Below are 22,761 nucleotides of genomic sequence, written 5' to 3' on the forward strand. Positions count from 1 at the left end.
GGATGGAGCTGCCAAGGAAGAGAGACCGAGAGGAAGACCGAAGAAAAGGTTGATGGATGTTGTGAGGGAGGACATGAGGACTGTGGTGATCCCTGACGGGACAAACCGAAAGGAAAAGGAGAAGATTATCTCAAAAGGTTCAAAACGAGCTCGTAATGTACGGCAATCATGTAAAGTAGCGCTTGCTAACTTTTCGACTTTTGTGGAACGCAAGAACAAGTTACCACAATCCTTTATTTTCTCGTTAACTTCTACTTCAACACTCGATCGAGATTTTATAACTCATGGAAAGTCGCCCAAACGGAGGCAAGTTACGGGTCGCGGTTGAAATTCGAGGCAGCGCACGTCGATAAAGACGACCAAACCGCTCAGCGTGTGTGTGTACAGGGGTCATCTCTTACAACATGTTCGATTTGCTCTTCTGCAATGCTCTTATTTGCACAAGAAGTGCGCTGATTATTTCAAAGTGAGGTTGGGGGGCCGGGGGGGGGGACGGGCGAGGTGGAGGCCCAATCAGCTTGCCATGAGTCACCGCCGAAGTAAATCTTATCTCACCTGCCATTAAAAGGTTTTTATCGCTGCGTCCATCTTGGTTTTCTGTGAACTCCTCAAGGAACAGTCATATACTGTAGAGGACTATAAAATATGATCCGCTTTCTTAATCACAAACTGTTGTGCGGTTTCAGATACCGTCGACGATCCCACGTCGTCGGTTCCTAGTCTCCCCGGTCCCGCGTCGAACGCAAGGCGGAGGGACGGCGCACTCAGTCGGCGGATTTTAAGTATCTGCCGAGACCGAGTCCCGATCCGACACCTCAGGAATGCACGAAGAAGACAAAAAAAAGTCTGCATCCAACTTATTTATGAATCAGACTCAGTTTGAGGCATCGTTCGGTTTTGTCGGGATAATTTCACGCAGTGGCTATTTTAGCACAATTCCCCCTTCCTTATCCAATAACTTGGCCCTTTTACACCGCTATGGAGTACCGTTTGCAGGGGGAACGAACTTTCCCAACACTGACAACCCGTCCGTCCGTTTTCTGAGCCGCTTATCCTCACGTGGGTCGCGAGTGCGGCGGAAGCTCATCCCAGCGAGCTCCGGGCGGGAGGCAGGGCCGAACTTCGACCGGCTCGGCGGCCCATTCGCACGGCGCGTAGCGACAAACAATCGTTTGGACTTAGATTCACACCGACGGGCAATTTCGAGGGTTCAATTGTCCTACGGTGTGGGGCAGAAGAGTCTCCGCTAGGATGAAGAAGGGGAAAGTTTAGAAAACAGCGGTGAGGCAGGCCATGATGGACGGATTTAGAGACGGTGGCACTGAAGAGACGACAGGAAGGAGAACCGGAGGTGGCAGAAATGAAGATGTTGAGGTTGTCGTTCGGAGTGAACGGCTTACATGTTTTGGAGACAAGGTTCGAGAGAGCAGACTTGGATGGTTTGGACATGTCCAGAGGCGAGAGAGCGAGGAAATTGGCAGAAGGGTGACGAGGATGGAGCTGTCAAGGAAGAGAGAGCGAGAGCGAGACGAAGACCGAAGAGAAGGTTGACGGATGTGGTGAGGGACGACATGAGGCCAGCTGGCGTTCGAGAGGAAGATGCACGAGATAGGCCTAGATGGGAAAAAGATGACGCGCTGTGGCGACCCCGTAGGGGACAAGCCGAAAGGAAAAGAAGAATTATACTACCATGCATGTTGCTTTTTGGAGGATATGGGAAGAAACCTGGCGAAAACCCACACAACCGTGGCCGGGAATTGAACCCCGGTCCTCAAAACTGCGAGGCACATGTGATTATCCTTCACCCACCTTGCACAGAGTAATGGATTCCCCTTCATTTTGCTACATTAGCTTTTACTTTTTATGCACATACGGTGCTATTTTTCTTGATTTATGACCGAAAAATTCCCATAAATAGATGTCGAACGCGCCGTGTTCTGTCTATTAAGAGTTCCGAATCCCTTAAAGAGCGCCACAAGGCCTAATGTGTGCTTTTCAAATTGTACCCACAAGTTTTTTTTTCGGGGGGGGGGTCTGTACAGATTGTACAAGAGATTATAGTAATTGATGTGATATTATACAAGTAATCATTAGTGTTTCATATTTTTACTTAGTTTTGTGGCAGAAAAGAATCAACTACACAATTTACACCATCCATCCATCCATCCATCCATCTTCTTCGCCGCTTGTCCTCACAAGGGTCGCGGGGAGTGCCGGAGCCCATCCCAGCTGTCGACGGGCAGGAGGCGGGGCACACCCCGAACTGGTCGCCGGCCAATCGCAGGGCACGCGGAGACAAACGGCTGCACTCACAATCACACCTACGGGCAATTTAGGGTGTCGAATGAACGTTGCATGTTTTTGGGACGTTGGAGGAAACCGGAGCGCACACCCGGAGAAAAAAAAAAAACCCATGCGGGCGGGTCCGGGAGGGAACCCAGGTCCTCGTAATAACTGCGAGGATTGAAATCCTGTGCGAGGCGCCGCACCGGAGGAGCGAACGGAGTCCGCGTCAGGCCCTTTGACGCCGAGTGGGAGCGAGGCTGCCGTGTTGAACTAAGACGGGCCCGGAAAGCGCTGTCTTATAATCAGTCACCCGAACCCCTGCCCCCGGGGGCTAAAAGTCAAAAGGACGGCGGCCGAGGCCTGATGTAATAACGCATGTGCGAGTCTCCCCTTTGAAACTTCAAACTCCAGTTTGTGAACAAAGTCCCGTCTATCTATTGAGAATAGGAATCTCCGACCGCTGACCAAACTCCATTTGCAACCGCGGCCTATTTGTACCGTCTCCTCCGTGCCTGCGTTTCATTCCCGCGCGAACCCCCCAAAATCACAGGAGCGAGCGCCGACGGAAACGGAATTACGGGGTGGGGAAGGAATACGGAACTTATTTTTCTTCTCGCCCCCTGCGACCGTCTGTTTTGCGAGGGCGCACGCGGCCGATGAGCGCAAAGGCCACGGGAGGGCGGACGGCGCGGTGGCCGCGGCGGAAAGGGAGGCCGCCCGCCGCTCTGCTGTCGTGCGAGTGACATGAGATGGAGCAGATAGGAAGGTGAGTGCCGAGCGTCATGGCAGGGACCGTGTCAACAGATAACTGTCTGCAAATAAGCGCCGGTGCCTGACTGAATGGAGGGGAGGAGGGGGGGGGGGGGGCGAGAAATCATATTTTCCTAACCCCCCCCCCCTCCCCGAAATGACAAATGTTGAATTTGTCATCTACATGTGAAAATAATGACGCATTTGATTCATCTAGCGCGTTTAAAAGTACGCAGAAATGTCCTCGGAAAATCATAAAGGCATAATCGCCTCATCAGTTTATGCACGCATAAGTTCCCTGCGTTTCATTTTTAGATATTTCAAATTTGGAAAATAATTACAACCGCTATTGGTGGAATAACGTCGAGGGATTCGGTGGAAAAAAAGTGCTTGTGATGTCTGTAAAAAAAACTAAAAAATTGACAAATGTTGAATTTGTCATCTACATGTGAAAACAATGATGCATTTCATTCATCTAGCGCGTTTCAAAGTACTCAAAAATGTCCTCGGATGACTTTTGAAAATCATAAATGCGGAATCGCCTCACCAGTTTATGCACGCATAAGTTCCCTGCATTTCATTTTTATATATTTTAAATTTGGAAAATAATTACAACCGCTATTGGTGGAATAACGTCGAGGGATTCGGTGGAAAAAAAGTGCTTGTGATGTCTGTAAAAAAAACTAAAAAATTGACAAATGTTGAATTTGTCATCTACATGTGAAAATAATGACGCATTTGATTCATCTAGCGCGTTTAAATGTACTCAGAAATGTCCTCGGATGACTTTTGAAAATCATAAATGCGGAATCGCCTCACCAGTTTATGCACGCATAAGTTCCCTGCATTTCATTTTTATATATTTTCAATTTGGAAAATAATTACAACCGCTATTGGTGGAATAACGTCGAGGGATTCGGTGGAAAAAAGTGCTTGTGATATCTGTAAAAAAAAATTCAAAAAATTGTAATTTGGGAACAGCTTTTCTGGTGCAAGGAGAAGCACAAATACATTTTTTTTTGCATAATGGTGATAATAAAAACAATACAGATCAGTTATTCCCAAACAGTGTGGCGGGGGTCCATTAGTGTGCTGTGAGCGCCCGTGGAGAAGTTATCCAATTTTATGTAATTCCTAAAAAAACAACAAAAAAATAAACCATTTATTTCCAAGAAATAATGTATTTTTATTCATCTATTTATGCCAGTGAGGCACAATGACAGACAGAACAAAACAAACAAAAAAATCATCTTCTATTCGTACGTACATTAATTAATCGATCCATTTTTGGTGACGTTTACTTTTGCTGGCGTGCCGTGGGATTTTTTAATAGTAAAATATGTACCTTGGTTGGAAATCACAGATATAGATAATAGTAACGGTGATATGGAAAATGACCAAAAATATACCTCATCAATGTTCACTTTTTAGAATAGTTTTGTGTCTTATTGTTTTGATGTGTATATAATGAAGTGGGTGTGTCAAATGTGACCTGTGAGTAAAGGGGGGGGGGGGGCCCTTGGGGGGCTATATACGAAATATCCAAAAAATGTCTCGCCTGATTTTGTTTGTCGCTTGCGGAGTGCAACAAACAAACAAAATTCATCCATTCATTCGTTCATTTAGTAGGAAACATGAAGTAGACACACTTGATTTGCAAAAAAAAAAAAAAATTATGGCTGTGACCTCCGGGCCTGTAGTTTGACTTTTTCGAGTTCCAATATTTCACATTTTCAACGATCGGGATGACCGCCCCGAGGCCCGCCGGTCAACGAAGCAATGAAATCGTCATGAACGTCGTCGCCGCTCGCTATTTTTTTTTTTTTTTTTTTCGGACGCGGAGAAGCTTTTTGCGCGTCTTCGCCGCGAAATCAAACCTCTCGGGCGTGTTCACATTGTTCTTAACTCGTGACATCTTATTTGGTTTCCGGCTAATCATAAACCACGAGGGCCTATTTAGCCGGCCGGTATCGCGCCATATTACAAGATGATAAAAAAAAAAAAAAAAAAAAATGACTCTTGGGGGAAAAGATACGGGTCGCCGTAGAAACACAGTGAATATTTCGACAAACGCCACGCGTTCATTACTTTGCGCGTCTTTTGTCAGAGTGCTTTTGTGTCACCTCGCGTCAAAAGTCGCCTCCGTGCGCCAAATAAGTAAACAATTGCGTCAATAAACACGGAGAGCCACGCAAGACGTGAATCAATCACAGCGCGCGATAAGGCCGTCGAATCATTAACTTTGTTTTGCTGAGCATTCGCGCACGCCGCCCCCCCCCACGTCTGCGTCAGCGGCTCGTCTTCGAACGCGCTTATCTCGGCCCTGCGAAGCGTTTTGCAAGCGAGTCCTTTCGCCGGAATGTTGCTCACGTGGCACGAAAAACCCGCTTAGACAAAACCGTCAATTGCCGCATTGGTTCGTATTTGTCAACCGAGCACCAACTGCACTGTGGAGTTGAACAAACCGCATCATGCGACTGGTTGACGCATCTGCCTCGCAGCTCTGAGGACCGGGGTTCAAATCCCGGCCCCGCCCGCGTGGAGTTGGCGTGTCCTCCCCGTGCCTGCGTGGCTTTTCTCCGGGTGGGCACTCCGGTTTCCTCCCACCTCCCAAAAACACGCAACACTAATTGGACACCCTAAATTGCCCGTAGGTGTGATTGTGAGTGCGGCTGTTTGTATCCATTTGCCTTGGGATTGACCGGCGACCAGTTCAGGGTGTACAACGATAGCTGGGATAGGCTCCGGCGCTCCCCACGACCCTCGTGAGGATAAGCGGCGAAGAAAATGGATGGATGGAAATATGTGCCTGTTCCCAACGAAGGTTGGTTAATTCCCCACCCCCGCGCATTTCGCAAAAAAAAAAAATCATCATCGGTAATATTATCTGGAATACGCGATAGAGAATCGACTTGAAACCTGTTCTGTTCGGTCGCCATTTTGGAAGCTTGTGGACGTGGCAAATGTGCGTAAAGGGGGCGGGGCTTAGATCAGCAGTCGGAAAGGCCCGTTGGCCGGCGACCAGTCCAGTGTGTACCCCAATGGCTACAGATCTCCCCGCGACCCTCGTGAGGATAAGCAGCTAAGAAAATGGATGGATGGAAATATGTGCCCGTACCCAACGAAGGCTGGTTAAAAAAAACACCCACGCTTTGGGCAAAAAAAAAATACTGCGATATTATCTGGAAAACGCGTTAGAGAATCGACTTGAAGCTGTTCTGTTCGGTCGCCATTTTGGAAGCTTGTGGGACGTGGCAAATGTGGCTAAAGGGGGCGGAGCTGAAGATTGCTAGTCGGACAGGCCCGTTGGCCGGCGACCAGTTCAGCGTGCAGCCCGCCTCCTCCCCGACGACAGCCGGGATTGGCTCCCCGCGACACTGATGTGGCTAAGCGGCGGAGAAAATGAATGGATGGATGGATTTCAGAATATGCATTTTTCATTGGATCTGCACTTGTACTTTTCTTTGACGGCATTATCAGTGCTTTTACTACAGGGCAGGCTGTAAATTCTCTGCAGGAAATATGTATGTATTTTATTGAATTTGTATATATTTTGTCTGTATAATAAAAAATCATTTTTACCTCTGTACTGGAGCACATTTCACGTTTTCACCTGTTTTGATCATTTTGCAGGAAAAGTTTTTATTTAATTAAATGTATTTAAAATTCTTCATTTCCGTCCATTTTCTTTGCCCCTTATCCTCACAAGGGTCGCGGGAGTGCAGGAGCCTATCCCAGCTGTCAACGGGCAACATGCAAACTCCACACAGGAGGGTCCGGGATTGAACCCGGAACCTCAGAAGTGCGAGGCCAACACTTTCCAGCTGATCCACTGTGCCGCCAAATTTTTTTAATCCAAAATTATTTAGTATAAATTATTTCTTACTTTGTCTAGTACAAGTACATTTTCTTAAAATGTTATTATACAGTAATATTTTTATTTATACTATTTTTTAATCGTATTTTTTCCCCCAATTCTACTTATGGAGCTGACTCAGTACTACTTTTACATAGTATTTGTAGTATTTGCACAGCGTTTTCAGGAACATGTATACGTGATTTTTATTGTCATTTTATACTTTATCCGTTCAGCATGAATTCACTTTTATTTTTTACTTTTGTACGAAAATAATAATTCAACATGTGTACTTTTTGTATTTTTACTAAAGTACAGGAAATGGATCAGAACTCGAATTGGTTGGCAAAAATATTTTTTAACATGCATATCAATATTTCTACTTCAGAAAATGTTAGTTTTTCCACCTCTGCATCAGACAAATGATCATGATCGTAATACAACGTGTACTACAATGAAGCACATGGACGAAATCTTTGAATGAAGTCTTTGCTGCCACCATGTGGGTACACAAAACTAGAGTACAGTACTTCCCAGCCGTCCTTTCATCTGGTACTCCCAGAATACATTTTTGTCAACGCGACGTATCTATCACGTCATTTATTTTTTTTCATGTTCTCTTCCGGTAGTTTTGCTTTGTACGCGTCCGCTCTTCAAGAACCACAAAGAGAAATTCCGGCGTTCAGACCCCGGCCGGGATTAATCACGAGGTCCCCGATTTACGTCCCGAAACGCGGAATCGCTTCTCTTTACCTGCGCCGGAGAAGCGCGGCGTCCCGTCGCGGCCGTACATCCCGGACGAGGCCGAGCCCGACGCTCAGCGGGCGGGCTCAGCGGGCCCATGAGCTCGCGGGCAGCTTCTCGGCGCCCTGATACCGGACGGGGTGGGGGGTGTTTGTCTGGGCCGCGAGGGCCCGGCCGGGGGCGCTCCGCGCTAATCCGCTAATACCCGTCACAATGAGATTTGATTGGAGACTCGAACGCTGGGATTTGCGGCGCCGAGCGAACGGGCCACCCGTCCCTGCAGATCCGCGCGCGCACGGGGAGTGGATCGTTTTTATTGCAGACATATTTGATTGTTATTTTTGATTCCAAAAGGAACTCCTTGATTTTATGGAACTCGCGCGTGCCGTGGTCTTAATAATGTCCTGCGTAATCCTCTTGCGTGGGACTGTACCAATGCTCTCCCAGCCCCCTTTCACGCGTGCGACTAAACGCTGCCGCTTTGCGAATTTGGATTAGCCGAGACAAAACTATGGCGCTCGTTCGATAGCCAAACTTTCGCACGAGCGCCGCGGTGTCTACTTTCGTACCGAAAAAAAAAAAAAATTCCCGCAACAAAGGCCGCAAACAATTTTTAAAGGGGAACTCCGGCGGTTTGGATCAAGAATGTGTCCGATAGGTAATGTCAGATGTAGTGTACCTTGAAAATTTGAGGTTAATCCGATATCATTTAATGGCGTTATGAGAAGATTTTTATCGACAATTGCGAATTTTCAGGGGGGCCGCCATTTTGGCGGGAGCACATGACCTTTGTGCGCGGATGCGAGGTACGAGGCTCGATTACACGGGACACCGTTTGTGCCCAGCGCTGATTTCCCGGAGATTTTCCTCATCTGATGAACAAATAGCAATTATCGGTCGATCGGGAAGACCGAGGAATACTTCCGTACAGATTTGAACCTGTGGTTGTAAATAACGTTGAATATTCGGATGGTTCTTCGGACGGGAATGACGCGGAGTCTGACGAGCGAGCTCCGGCGGCCAGCCGTGAGCCGAGCTTCCAGGCCCCGGACGTCGAAGCCCGGCTGAAGGCCTCCGTCACCACCGAAGGCGGGCCACGAGCCGAGTTTGGACATCCGGGGGAGCTTCGGTGGTGGCGGAGGCCTTTAGCCGCCGGAGCTCGCTCGTCACGCTCCGCGTCGTTCCCGTCCGAAGAACCATGCAAATATTCAACATTAACTACATTCACAGGTTCAAATCTGGACGTCTTCCCGATCAACCCACCAAACAAATTTCTTCACCAGATGAGGATAAATCCGAGAAATCGGCGCTGGGGATAAACGGTGTCCCGTGTGATCAAGCCTTTGGCGCGGCACCTCGTATGTCATGTGACTCGCCATAATGCCGGAGCCCCTGAAAATTCATAATGGTCGACAAAAATCACCATGAAATGAGAGATTGTCAAGATAGAGTACACATGACATGACCGAATGGATCCAAAACCACCGGAATTTCCCTTACAAGTTTACTTGCTGACTTGATTAATCGACAGTCTTGCCTTGAGATATGAATTTATTCTGTTCCTTGGCCACATTCAGGACTCAAGTCATAGAACTACGATAGAACTGATCCTTTTCCAGCCTCACAAGAAAAACGTTTTTTTTTTTTTTTATTACAAAGAGATACCGCAGTGACGTGTTTAAATGGAATTCAAGACAGTTTGTCACATTTTCTCACAGTTCTGAGGTCCCGGATTCAATCCGGTCTCTCCCCACATCCCCAAAAACATGCAACATTCATTGGACTCTCTAAATTGCCCCTAGGTGTTGTTCTGAGTGCGACTGTTTGTCTCGATGTGCCCTGCGATTGGCTGGCGACCAGTTCAGGGTGTACCCCGCCTCCTGCCGGTTGACAGCCGGGATAGGCTCCTGCACTCCCCGTGACCCTGGTGAGGATAAGCGGCTAAGAAAATGGATGGACGGATGGACATTCTCTCACTTGACTGCACATTGTGCTGCTTATTCACGTGTGCGCTCCCGGGCCACACGGGGGCAGTGTAAGACAGACATACAGATAATAGTGCACGTGGAGAGACTCCTCAGCTAGAATGTGTCACGCTTCACAGATGATAAAGAATATATGACTGCGACTAGAGTTAATATTGTCTGCATATGTCGCAGCCCCGTTTGTGTTCAAGTGTACGTTGCTCAAGGCGTAATAACACCGCCACATAACGTAGATGCTAATTGTTGCCTCGCGGCTCATCCAGTTCTCAATTGAACAATCGTCATCTGGTGATCAATATATCTGTGTGTTATCTGCATAGCTATGAGCGTCAAAACTAAAGTTCTGGAAAATTTCACCCAGGGGTAGGAAAACAGGCTAAACAGGAAGGGTCCAAACATTGACCCTAGGGGGACCCCAAAGGGATGAGATTGAACATTTCAGGTGGTTACAATATAACACCTTTCCTGCAGGTAGAATTTCAACCATTTCAGGATCATGGAACCATTCGGTCCTTCCCACGTTTCCAACCTGTTCAGCAGAATACTATTGGGTGTCAAACTCAAGGCCCGGGGGGCCAAATCTGGCCCGCCACATGATTTTATGTGGCCCGCGAAATCAAATCTAGAGTGTCGATTTCGATGATTCTTGTAAAAATCATGACTGAAATTGTCATGTGACATAAATGATAAAGTTGAGATATTACAAGCATTTTTGTGTGAATAGCTCAAAAACACATTACCCTTGATTCCTGATTCCAAAACTACGTCATAAATCGATGATGTAAATATGATGAGACGACTACAATATTTTTGTACCACGGTCATAACGGCCCTCTGAGGGGAAACCGGAACAACAATGTGGCCCGCGAGAAAAATGAATTTGACACCCCTGGTCTACCGTATCGAAAGTCAGACTGAGATCCAACAGGTCCAGAAGTGAAACCTTTCCCAAGTCAGTATTCAACATTCATATTCATTTAATAATTTTATAAGACCGATGACCAGTTTTTGGGGTGTAATCCCACTTCAACTCCCGATTTGCTGGTCTGCATGTACCATTTTTTTTTTTTTTATACATTGGGTGCCGGAGATGGCGGAAACTCGAAAAAGTTATCATAGAGTAAAATACATATTTGGAACGGCAGTTACACTTTTAGCTCGTTTTTAAACAGGTTGACGTCGCACGGCGTAATCTGGATTGTGCCGATGAATTAAACCGAATACTTTTTAAAATAGCAGCTACAATCTTCCATCCATCCATTTTCCTAGCCGCTTATCCTCACAAGGGTCACGGGACAGCTACAATCACTTTTTTAAAATTTATTTTTAGTTTTTTCACCTAAAAAGTAATAAAAATGTGTATGTTGTAAAATAAAAAAAAATGCACGTGTGTGTATGCTGGTTTTTTTTTTTTTTTTTTAAACAAAATATTTTTACTTTTAATAACGAGCAGGACCAAGTCCAGTGATTACCAGCAGGCGTCGCGAGGAGGTGCCGGGTCGCAGGTTCCTAAAGACCGAGCGGACTGCGGGAGGTTTTTTTTTGTGAGCAAACAGACGCGAGCCGAGCGGCTGTCGTCGGCGTGTTTACATTCGACGCAGCTCGGCCGTTTGAGACCGTTGAGCAATTAAGACCGGGCGGACGGCGAACCCTCAGACGCGCCTCCGGTCACCTCTTGTACTTAGACGCAGTATCTGAGTAGAAGTACGTACCGATAAATACATCTGTCGGCTTTGTTCCCTCGGAAACTCAGTTTAGTCTTTTTTTTACTTGCCGCAGATCCTCTCGTAGCTTCCTCCATTTCCGCACCATTGATTCGTTAATGCTAAATTCTTAAAGGTCAAGTCTCATCCCTATAAACATTCTAAAATAGATATTGTAATGAAAAATACATATAACATTTTTCACTTCAATGTCTATATGAAAAAATAAATATGAGCGGAGAGCGCCGTCATCCATGCGCAAAGTTGCGGAACTGTCATTTGACATCCAAGTGGTGGCCATATTGGCTGCATCTCCTGCCCGTGACGTCACACCGCGACATATTTCCCTATCGTTTCGAGCCGTATTTAGACGATATGCGGATCACGGCCAAACCACCTCCCAGCCCGATCCACCTCCGCGCGGCGGTGATAAAAACAACGCCGCCCGCCCACGAGCGACGACGATTCCGCGGCCAAACCGCCTCCCTGTCCGATCCACTTCCGCGGCAGATATGAGCCACCGCAGCGCCGCGACGAGCCACCCCTGCCGAAGCCGTGTCGACAAGGCCGGCGGCTGGCGGCGATTCACAAAGCCGGCTCGGCCTTGATCCACAAGGTCTCCGGAGGCCGTCCTTCAGCGGCTGTTGCACGGAAGCCTTCCGATGCGCGCGTCGACACATTTAGCACCCCTGACTTGCGGATTACGACCACCCACCCCAACTATTGTTTCTGTTTTAGTAGCTGTATACACACCTACCTGTCATTTGGAACCCAGGAAGTTCTCGTCCTTTGCACCCGTGCAATCCATTCTTCACGACGAACCGGATCTTTTGGAAAAGTATGAAAAGCGAATCCATCCTCCCGAGCGTTCGAGCAATATCCAGCAATGCAACGAGCCAGCATTTTGGCTAACACGAAGGAACGACGAGCTACCTTCCCGCAGGTAAAACTAGTATAAACGGACGAGACCGCTCGAGTGCGCTACTGCCGTGTACGTCACTTCCTGCTTCTCGTCGAAAACAAATCCCTCGAGAGGATTTTCATGGCGGGAGTGACAAAAAGCTGTATACGTCAAAATCATGTTTTGTGGTGACAAAACGCATGGGTTCATAGGAGAATATTTACAATACCCTTCATTTCAGATAGGAATTATTCTCAAACTACCAAGAAGTATTTATAAAGCCAAGTTGAACAATGCGTATTAAAATAAAAACAAACATACTTACTTACTTAGGTTAACGTGTGGCCGCAAAACGCTTCCGTGTACAGAGGAGATGACTCTCCCTGTCCTAATTTTCTTTTTCCAATCATAGTTAATGAATGCGAGTTTGTGTAAAACCACGGGTCATTTATTGAAATATTGGTATTTGTATTGAATACTAGCCGAAAACACCAATGGATTCTAGCAAAGGTTAACATGTGGCCGAACACGCTTCCGTATGCACGAGCTGTCAACCCGTCACTTTTTGGGATTTCTTCCTGATGAGAACAGATCCAGCAACAAAGTCCAAACTTTTATACGATTTCAAACTCTACCATGTAAATCTTGACGACTTACTCGCCAGATCCACGTGTAGATCCAGTTGTCCGAGACAAGCGCAAGCGAATTAACAGTCCAATTTCTAATCGGCGAAAACATCGACGTCGGCATTAAATACAGGTCCTCAATGCCGAGTTTATCTAATTTTTCCACGTACCGTCGTGTATTTATACCTTCTAAATGTATCGGACAAGATTGTGGGCGTCGTGCTACAAGACATATTTCCGCGTCGTCTCCAACCGACTTAGCATTGAGCGATGCTTAGCTTGACCGGCAATATGGCGACGTAAACAAAAGGAACGTATTGTATAATTTTGTCATGTACAATACTGGAACTATTTGGTAACTTGGGCACACAAAAGAGTTTCACTTTCTGAATGAACGTGCTCGCTGCTCATCCTGACGGGGAAAACACTTTTCCCTCTCTCTATTTGTCTTTTGTTGTCTTCGGTGGAGGTTGTAAAAGTAACGAGACCATTTCGACAACGTGAGGACTAAAAATGATGGACGCGGGTTGACAAAATACAGGAAGTAAAACAGTCATCGGGACGCTGCTTACACAAAGTACGGATGATTTACTCAAGTACAGAGTATTTAGACTTGCTTACTTGCCACCGCGTCCCCCGCGATTGGCTGACGACCAGTTCAGGGTGCAACGCCGCCTCCTGCCCGTTGACTGCTGGGATAGGGTCCAGCACTCCCTGCGACCCTTGTGAGGATAAGCGGCTAAGAAAATAGATGGATGGATGTCATATCCAATTAAAAAAAAAAAAAATACATTAATTGGACAGTCTAAATTGCCCGTAGGTGTGATTGTGAGTGCGGCTGTTTGTCTCGCTGAGCCCGGCGATTGGCTGGTGACCAGTTCAGGGTGTCCCCCGCCTCCTGCCCCTTGACAGCTGGGATAGGCTACAGCAATCCCTGTGACCCTTGTGAGGATAAGCGAATAATGATGACGTATGGATGTCATATCCAATTAAAAAAACTACATAAAGTAAAACATAATAAATCAATGACTCCTTTCTACCTTAGCCTTTTGTCAACTAAAAGCTCACGTATGACCGTAACGGAAATATTAATTCCCACATGAATTATCTTTTTAGGAAAAAAAAGGGCATATTACACTGGAATGAAGTCCGATTGTTTTCGAGAACCAAATATGGACAGTTTTTCAAAAATATAGTCTCATTTTCCCAATAAATAACCATCTTTTCTTGAATCAAAGGTGTCATGAGAATAAAGTTGTATATTTGTATAAATGTAAATTTCTTCACATGTTGAACTTTGACTTGAATATAAATATTTTTATATTTTTTTTGGGCTCAAAATAAAAATCCTTTCGCAGCAGATGGGGTGAAATGGCCAAACTCCTGCCAGCGTTGTCCTGCAGATGTTTTGCCAAAAGATAAAATAATACATAATATAGATAAAATCAATCAACAGATGCGTACTAAAATGCTGGTAACTGGTGTTAGGATGATAACTTTAAAAATCGTCAAAAATGCCACACTAAAATCTATCCAGGAGAACGGCGTCGTTGCCATAGCGACACCTTTATAGTACTGCTACATGAGCTCGGTCGCAAAGGATGCAGTACTTGTATGTATAAGCGGTGTTTCCCAACCTTTCATGAAGACAAAGCTGTATATATTTTACAGAAAAATCGGAATATCAGTTTACTCACCAAAGCAAATAAATTACGTTTATGCTGCTTCTGAACATAGTGAAACGTCAAAAACACTCAAATTCTATTTTTTTGGGGCAAAAAAAAAATTGTACAACATAATCAAATCGGCTTTCGCTGATATCGCACTTTTCTCCCTTAAAGTTACTCAAATCACTTTAACCCCGTTCACGCATGGAAGGATGGACGAGAGAGTGAAATTGACAGCTTGTGTTCCACTGTTTTTTGCAACAACTCAATTTGCATCGTGCGTTGCATGCAAATAATTTTGTGAATGACATATTTGGAGACAAAGTCAAACTTTGTGATGCGTTCAGCTTGGTCGTTGCAGCTAGTAGAGACCTAAAAAACGGATTCAATCCTTAGCGCGCAACCGGACCAAAAGTTCCGGCAGACAAGCTAACGTATGACATCAATTTGTCAAATTTTTTTATCCATAGAACTTTTAAATTTGACTCCCTACATTTGAAAACTGATATCTATACTGTGTTGGTACTAGCGATTGATGTTTTCCTCCTCGGCAAAAATGTGATTACAGACGCGTCTTGTTGTTAGCGAGCTCGGCTACGGCTCCAATTTGGGTACCGAACGGGACAAGCTGAAAGGAAAAGAAGAAGAAGAATACTTTGTCAAAATAGGCTCGTCATTTTTTACAAAATGTAAATCAAGACGTGAGACGCCATTTAAATATTGTTTGGTGTGGGGTTCCCCCCCCCCCCCGTTACCATTAGCTAATTTAGCATTTTCCATTACAATATGTTTTTTGGTTCTACAGAACTTGTCACATCATTCGTATTTATCCCAAATTTATTTTCATGCTGTGCAAGCACTACATACAAGTTCACAAAAGATTCGGTGTGTATTGATTGTCCAGTAGTAGAGTACAAATACTGGGCATCAAAAACACACACAAAGAATATTCCTTTGCTAGCTTGAGGCACTCTATTGCCAGAGACCAAGCTGCTTCGACAAGATATATACCGTAATTCCCGGCCTACAGAGCGCACCTGCTTAGAAGTCTCACCCAGTACTTTTGTAAAGGAAATACCATTTGGTACATACGCACGCCGCAGCTGTGTAAAAGCCACAAATGCCCACATTGAAACCCACATTGAAACGCGACATATTTACAACGAAAGATGGTACACAGTTAACGCTAGCGCCGCTGATGCTAGCGCCACGCTAACAGGGCTAGTTAAAAAAAAAAAAAAACATACCGGTAAAAATCCCTGAGACACGGCTGTAACACGCTAGCGCAGCGCTAACAGGGCCGGACCGGTAAAAGTCACTTCCTCAGCCCGGTCTCACGAGTGCCCCCTTGCGGCCGTTAGGAAAAATGCACCAATTAGCCGCATCGCCGTATAAACCGCAGGGTTGAAAGCGCGTGGAAAAAAAGTCTAAAGGCTTATAGGCCGGAAATTACGATATTTCGGACAAAGTACGGAGGACGTAAAGCACATAAACACATTCGGCTCATTAAGCTATGAAAGGTTACCAGTACTGCACGGATACTGACTGAATGTGTAGTCGTACGGGACCGATCAACAACGGTTAAGCACAGCGACCAAGCCACAACAATAAATTCAAAATGTGCGAGAATACACCAAACAGATCTACAAATTTTGGCAAAGTTCATCCATTTTCTCCTCTACTGCTTATCCTCATGCGGGTTGCGGGTGCGCCTATCCCAGCTGACTTCGCCTGAGACCCTGAATTGGTGACCAGCCAATCGCAGGGCACAAAAAGACAAACAACTAATCAACAATCGTGGATCGTCTTTAATGAACTGTTAGGAATGTGGGAGGAAAACCCCGAGTACCCGCAGAAAAGCCACACAAGAACGTGGAGAACATGCAAAGACATCCCCAGATTTGAATCCGTGACGTCGGAACTGGGAGGCGGATGCGCGAACCAGTCACGAACCGCGCTGCCTAAAATTGGTCATAAATAATCGTGTGAAGAAGTTACCGGAATGTCCGCTGCTTTTAACGTTGTACTGAATGATGAATTCATCTTAACTTCGAGAAGAAAACTTTGACAAGTTTGCAGCTGTAAACAAGTGTTGAACATAACATGGAGCGTACAACGTCAACCAAAATGATATTACAATTAATACGCTGGAAACTGCATACTCGCGGTTTAGCTCCAGTCGATTTGCCTATTTGTGAATTTTCTTTTTAATTTTAATTTTTTTCCCTACCTATTGAACAGTTTTTGGGGTTAATTGTTGTGATTTATTTTTTTTCATTTTTTCTTTTGTATGGAATTGTAAATGGGACGGCACGGTGGATCAGATGGCCCCACAGTTCTGAGGTCCCGGGATCAATCCCAGACCCGCCTGTGTGGCGTGAGCATGTTCTCCACGTACCTGCGTGGCTTTTCTCTGGGCACTCCAGTTTCCTACATTAATTGGACACGTTAAATTGCCCATAGGTGTGCTTGTAAGTGCGGCTGTTTGTCTCCACGTGCCCCGCGATTGCCTGGCAACCGGTTCAGGGCGTAACGCCGCCTCCCGCCTGTCGACAGCTGGGATCGGCTCCGGCACTCCCCGCGACCCTCGTGAGGATAAGTGGTAAAGAAAATGGATATGATGGATATTTTACTTACTCGGGTCCCTCCCATATCCAAAAACATGCGGCATTAATTGGCCAACTCTAAATTGCCCCAAGGTGTGATTGCGAGCACGGCTGTTTGTCTCCACGTGCCCCGCGATTGCCTGGCAACCGGTTCAGGGCGTAACGCCGCCTCCCGCCTGTCGACAGCTGGGATCGGCTCCGGCACTCCCCGCGACCTCTGAGGATAAGTGGTAAAGAAAATGGATGGAGGATATTTTACTTACTCGGGTTCCCTCCCATATCCCAAAAACATGCGGCATTAATTGGCCACTCTAAATTGCCCCAAGGTGTGATTGCGAGCACGGCTGTTTGTCTCCACGTGCCCCGCGATTGCCTGGCAACCGGTTCAGGGCGCGTAACGCCGCCTCCCTGTCGACAGCGGATCGGCTCCGGCACTCCCCGCGACCCTCGTGAGGATAAGTGGTAAAGAAAATGGATGGATGGATATTTTACTTACTCGGGTTCCCTCCCATATCCCAAAAACATGCGGCATTAATTGGCCACTCTAAATTGCCCCAAGGTGTGATTGCGAGCACGGCTGTTTGTCTCCACGTGCCCCGCGATTGCCTGGCAACCGGTTCAGGGCGTAACGCCGCCTCCCGCCTGTCGACAGCTGGGATCGGCTCCGGCACTCCCCGCGACCCTCGTGAGGATAAGTGGTAAAGAAAATGGATGGATGCATATTTTACTTACTCGGGTTCCCTCCCATATCCCAAAAACATGCGGCATTAATTGGCCACTCTAAATTGCCCCAAGGTGTGATTGCGAGCACGGCTGTTTGTCTCCACGTGCCCCGCGATTGCCTGGCAACCGGTTCAGGGCGTAACGCCGCCTCCCGCCTGTCGACAGCTGGGATCGGCTCCGGCACTCCCCGCGACCCTCGTGAGGATAAGCGGCTAAGAAAATGGATGGAGCGGAATTGTAATGGAAAGATTTTTGCTATTGACGGCCCTGTCCCGATCCCACTGCACTTTACACACCCGGTGCACTTTACATACAGTAAATTAATATAGAATTCAAATCAATATTCTTCTCTGATCAAATATAGTATAGTATATGAGAAACGCTCCCGTCACATCAGTCGCAATGGGTAACGCATCGAAAATCTCGACTTTTACGCTTGGAATATCAAAGCTGAGTGAGTACTTTTGCCAACCCGCTTCCCAACAGGCGCCGATCACGATCACGGCGGCAAAACGGCGACGTTCCCCCCCCCCCCCCCCCATCAGAGGCGTGCGAAAAAGCCAGACGCAAACCGCGAGAAGAGCCAAAGAAAATCCGAGAACTCACCAAACGGCCGCCCCGCACTTGATCCCGCCGCCTGCGCGTTCACGTTGACCATTGTGGAGGCCTCGGCCCGAAGGATGCGACCGATTCTGCTTTTCCTGCCAGCGTGAGACGGGAAAGTGTGAGAAGAGAACGTCGGCGGAAAGGTAAAGCCGGCGCGGCCGCTTCTTATCTTATTGATTTTCCTAATCTGGGCAAATGTGGGCGGGGGAGGTTAAACAGTAACCAGCCGTCCATATAGTGGCTGTCACCATGGCGACGTGATGACAGAAACTCAAAAAGACAAAAGTTATGATGGGCAGCATCGACAAAGCCGGAATTTCATTTGCGGTCACATCATCGGTAAAAATACCAATATGGTTTTTTTTTTATTTCGTGTCGTAAAGATTCAATTCAGCTCAATTAGGGCGACTGGACTCTCAAATTACTTTTCAACAAAAGTGACTTTTAACCCAAATATGACATACGCCTCACAATTTGTGTTCACTCGGGAAAACTTCACAAAATAAGAATGAAATGATGACATTTATGAACGATAATGACAAGGGGAAATATGTACGTCTACTACTGAAATGTACTGTATTATGTAGCTCCCACATTATTAGCCTAGCGACAAAATTGCTCAAATCATAGTTAATTAGGCAGCTGGTAAAGCGTCGGCCTCGCAGTTCCGAGGACCCGGGTTCAATCCCGGCCCCGCCTGTGTGGAGTTTGCGTGTCCTCCCCGTGCCTGTGTGGCTTTTCTCCGGGTGGCCTCCCACATCCCAAAAACATGCGACGTTAATTGGACACTCTAAATTGCCCGTAGGTGTGATTGTGAGTGCGACTGTTTGTCTCCGTGTCCCCTGCGATTGGCTGGCGACCGGTTCAGGGTGTACGTTGACAGCTGGGATAAGCTCCATCACTTTGCGTGACCCTCGTGAGGATAAGCGGCAAAGAAAATGGATGGATGGAAATATGTGCCCGAACCCAACGAAGGCTGGTAAAAAAAAAATACCCCCCTCCCCCGCATTTGGCAAAAAAAAACATACCGCAATATTATCTGGAATACGAGAATCGACTTGAAACTAATTGGACACTCTAAATTGCCCCAAGGTGTGGTTGTGAGTGCCCTCCGTTTGGCCGTCCCCCGCCTCCTGCCCGTTGACGGCTGGGATAGGCTCCAGCACTGCGCGTGACCCTCGTGAGGATAAGCGGTGAAGAAAAGGGATGGCTGGATATTTTACTTACTCTCACACACAAAAATCCAATGATGCTCATTTTTTTCTTCCCTTTATGTCCGCGTAGATGTCGAGTCATCCCGGCTGGTGGCTTTTTTTTTTTTTTTTTTTCCTGGTCTTCAAAAATGGACGAGTCCAATCGCGCCGACGGGCTGACAAAACGAGTTGATCGATACAAAAGGAGAGCGAAAGGGTGACGAGGAGTGGAGAATGTACTCAGGGTGGCGGTCACCAACCTCGGCGACGGCTGACGTCGGGCCTTTTCCTTTTCCTTGTCGTTGTCGCTTTTATCCACGCCGCTCTCAATTCGGGACGGCAACACAACGAAAACAACAAAACGATTGGCAGTCGACGACGTCGCATCGGTCCTGTTCCACGTCGGGGCCGCCCTTCTCCGGAACATCCATCCATCCAGCCATTTTCTTAGCCGCTCATCCTCACGAGGGTCACGGGGAGTGCTGGAGTCTATCCCAGCTGTCAACGGGCAGGAGGCGGGGGGACACCCTCAACTGGTCGCATAAACAATCACACCTAGGGGAAATTTAGTGTCCGATTGATACTGCATGTTTTTGGGATGTGGGAGGAAACCGGAGCGCCCACCCGGAGGAAACCCACGCAGGCACGGGGAGAACATGCTAACGCCACATATGTGGGTCCGGAATTGAACCCGGGACCTCAGAACTGTGAGGCCGACGCTTTCCAGCTGAGCCACCGTGCCGAACGGTGACGCAGAAAAGGAACAGAAAAACGCAGCGCGGAGGGCTAATGACAATTGCTTTCAACACAACAGGGGCGAATCCACGGGGGGAGGTCATGATACATCGCATTCGTCCGTCTTCTACCACATAGCCGTGGTGAGGTTGAATGGCGGGGGGGGGGGCAAGACTTCCCTTTCCCCAGCCACTTCATCAAGATCTTCCGGGGGGGGGGGGTGTAGGGTGTAGTCTCTCCAGCACGTCCCGAGTCATCCCCGTTTTTTCTTTCCAGCGGGACACGCCTTGAACGCCTCACCAGGAAGGCGCCCGGGAGGCATCCGGATCAGATGCCGAAACCGCCTCATCTGGCTCCTCTCAATGCGGAGGAGCAGCAGCGCCTCGACACCGAGCCCCTCCCTGATGACCGAGCTTCTCACCCGTCCTCTAACGGGAGAGCCCGGACACCCTGCGGAGGAAACTCATTTGGGCCGCTTGTATCCGGGATCTTGTTCTTCGGGTCACGGCCCACAGCTCGTGCCCATCGGTGAGGGGAGGAACGTAGATCCACCGGTAAATTGAGATCATTTTTGTCGTGGGCCACATTGTAGTTACAATTACCCTCTGAGGGAATCCATGAAAATCTTTCCGCTCCTGATATTTAAAGATGAAATTTATGAACTTGTTTTGAGTCAGAAATCAAGCGTAATGGGTTTTTCAACTATTGTTCACGTTTGGTAACGCAAAAAAAATGCTTTCAATCCCTCAACTTTACCATTTATGATGTGACAATTGGAAATTCTGTTATAAATGATCACAAAAATCATGAACATTCATATACATGATTTGCCTTGGCGGGCCACATTAAATCACGCGGCGGGCTGGGTGTGGCCCCCGGGCCTTGAGTTTGACACACCGCGATTTCCAGCTGCGCCTTTCGACTCGGCTCCTTCCGTGCCGCCAAAGTCCGCATTCCTCCGTCACTCGTGAACAAGACCCCGAGATACGACACATGAACTCCTCCAAACTGGAGCAGGATCTCGTCCGCCGACCCGGAAAGGTTGTGAGAAAAGTGGATGACTACCGACTTAACTACACAATGAAGACCCAACGGTACCGTTTCCTTCGGCAATGGACCCGCAGATGAGGAATTAAGTTGGTGGCTGGATCGCTGGTACATATCCACCGTATGTCGATTGCTTGAAGCCAGATGGCCGCCATCTTGGTACTCCCAAAACGTGTGGAGGACACGGTTCACAAATTGGATTACGGCGGGGTTTTTCCCCTCAAAGTTTGCCATTGAAGACTATTTTACTTTTATTGCACTTTCCTCACTTGCTTAAATATGACCTTATACATTTTAATCAACAGATAAAGTGTTGCCCGTTTGCTAATCAGACAAGGACGCGGTTGTGGAGCGCGGCGGTTGTCCTTGATCTTTGGACGCAGAAAACCGGCTGGTGGCATCGTCGTCTCCCGGGCGTTGCCGTTGAGACGAAGGACTGACTACGGGTGGGGGGGGGGGGGGGGCAATTTTACCATGGACCCATACATATAAAAATCTTGTCTTCTTCTTTGGCTATCCTGCCAGAAGAATGCGGCAGATACCTCGATAAGACCCGGACGTCTATATTGCACATTCCTTTGTAATAAATCCATTTGCCGTTAACTTTTTCTAATCGTTGGTCATATCTTCCCTCGGCTCAACACGCGTAGGGTCCAAACTGGCAAATCCCCGCAGCGTGTAGAATTAAAACTGGGCATGTGAGCGTGACATTTTTTTCCAGTTCTGGTTACATGAAGGATTTTTAATTCGACTTGGTGAGGCCAAAAAAAAAAAAAAAAAAAAAAAAAAGGCTAAGTGCAAAGGAAAGACCAGCAAGAAAGCTTGCATATTAGCTAGCGCCCGATTTCCGGGACACGTTAACTTTTCCCAAAATACGCCGTGAAGCACTATCATCATAACATAGGAAAAAAACTAAGCGTTTTTTGTCATAAAAACGTGAAATTTTCAGTCAATTGGTTTGCTATATTTTTGGAAATAAGGACAGGGAATGTGAAAATACACCCTAAACGCATCGTTCATTTGTTGTCTCTGCGACGTCCTATTTCAGACACGAAATTTCAACTTGTTTCCTCGCGTTTGAAAATCAAATTTAATTTGCAGAGCTTTGTAATGTGAAATTCATTAAAAATTTCAAAAAAAATGTTTTGTTTTTTTTTTGCTTATCCACTGATGAAGTTTGGGAAAATATTGACATGGCTTTTTTTCGCGAAAAACCGTCGGCCTATAAAGGCGAAGCAGAAAGTGAACAGTCAACAACAACAACCGGAAACAAAACTTTGTTCAAGTGAATTAAGTTAATCAGAAAATAAAAAACAAACTTTAACAGTGTCAA

General features: G+C 46.9%; 1 protein-coding gene across 1 annotated transcript in view; it reads right to left on the reverse strand.

The window, feature by feature from the left end:
• The window catches only part of hnf4a (hepatocyte nuclear factor 4, alpha), a 37,878-nt gene that overhangs the window by 14,948 nt on the left and 169 nt on the right, over positions 1 to 22,761 (reverse strand). The window contains exon 2 of the mRNA XM_061845873.1: positions 18,454 to 18,548. Coding sequence (XP_061701857.1) covers positions 18,454 to 18,505 — 52 coding nt within the window. The 5' untranslated portion in view covers positions 18,506 to 18,548. The remainder of the gene's footprint in view (positions 1 to 18,453; positions 18,549 to 22,761) is intronic.

This window comes from Syngnathoides biaculeatus, chromosome 2, assembly GCF_019802595.1.
Source record: "Syngnathoides biaculeatus isolate LvHL_M chromosome 2, ASM1980259v1, whole genome shotgun sequence".
NCBI lineage: Eukaryota > Metazoa > Chordata > Actinopteri > Syngnathiformes > Syngnathidae > Syngnathoides > Syngnathoides biaculeatus.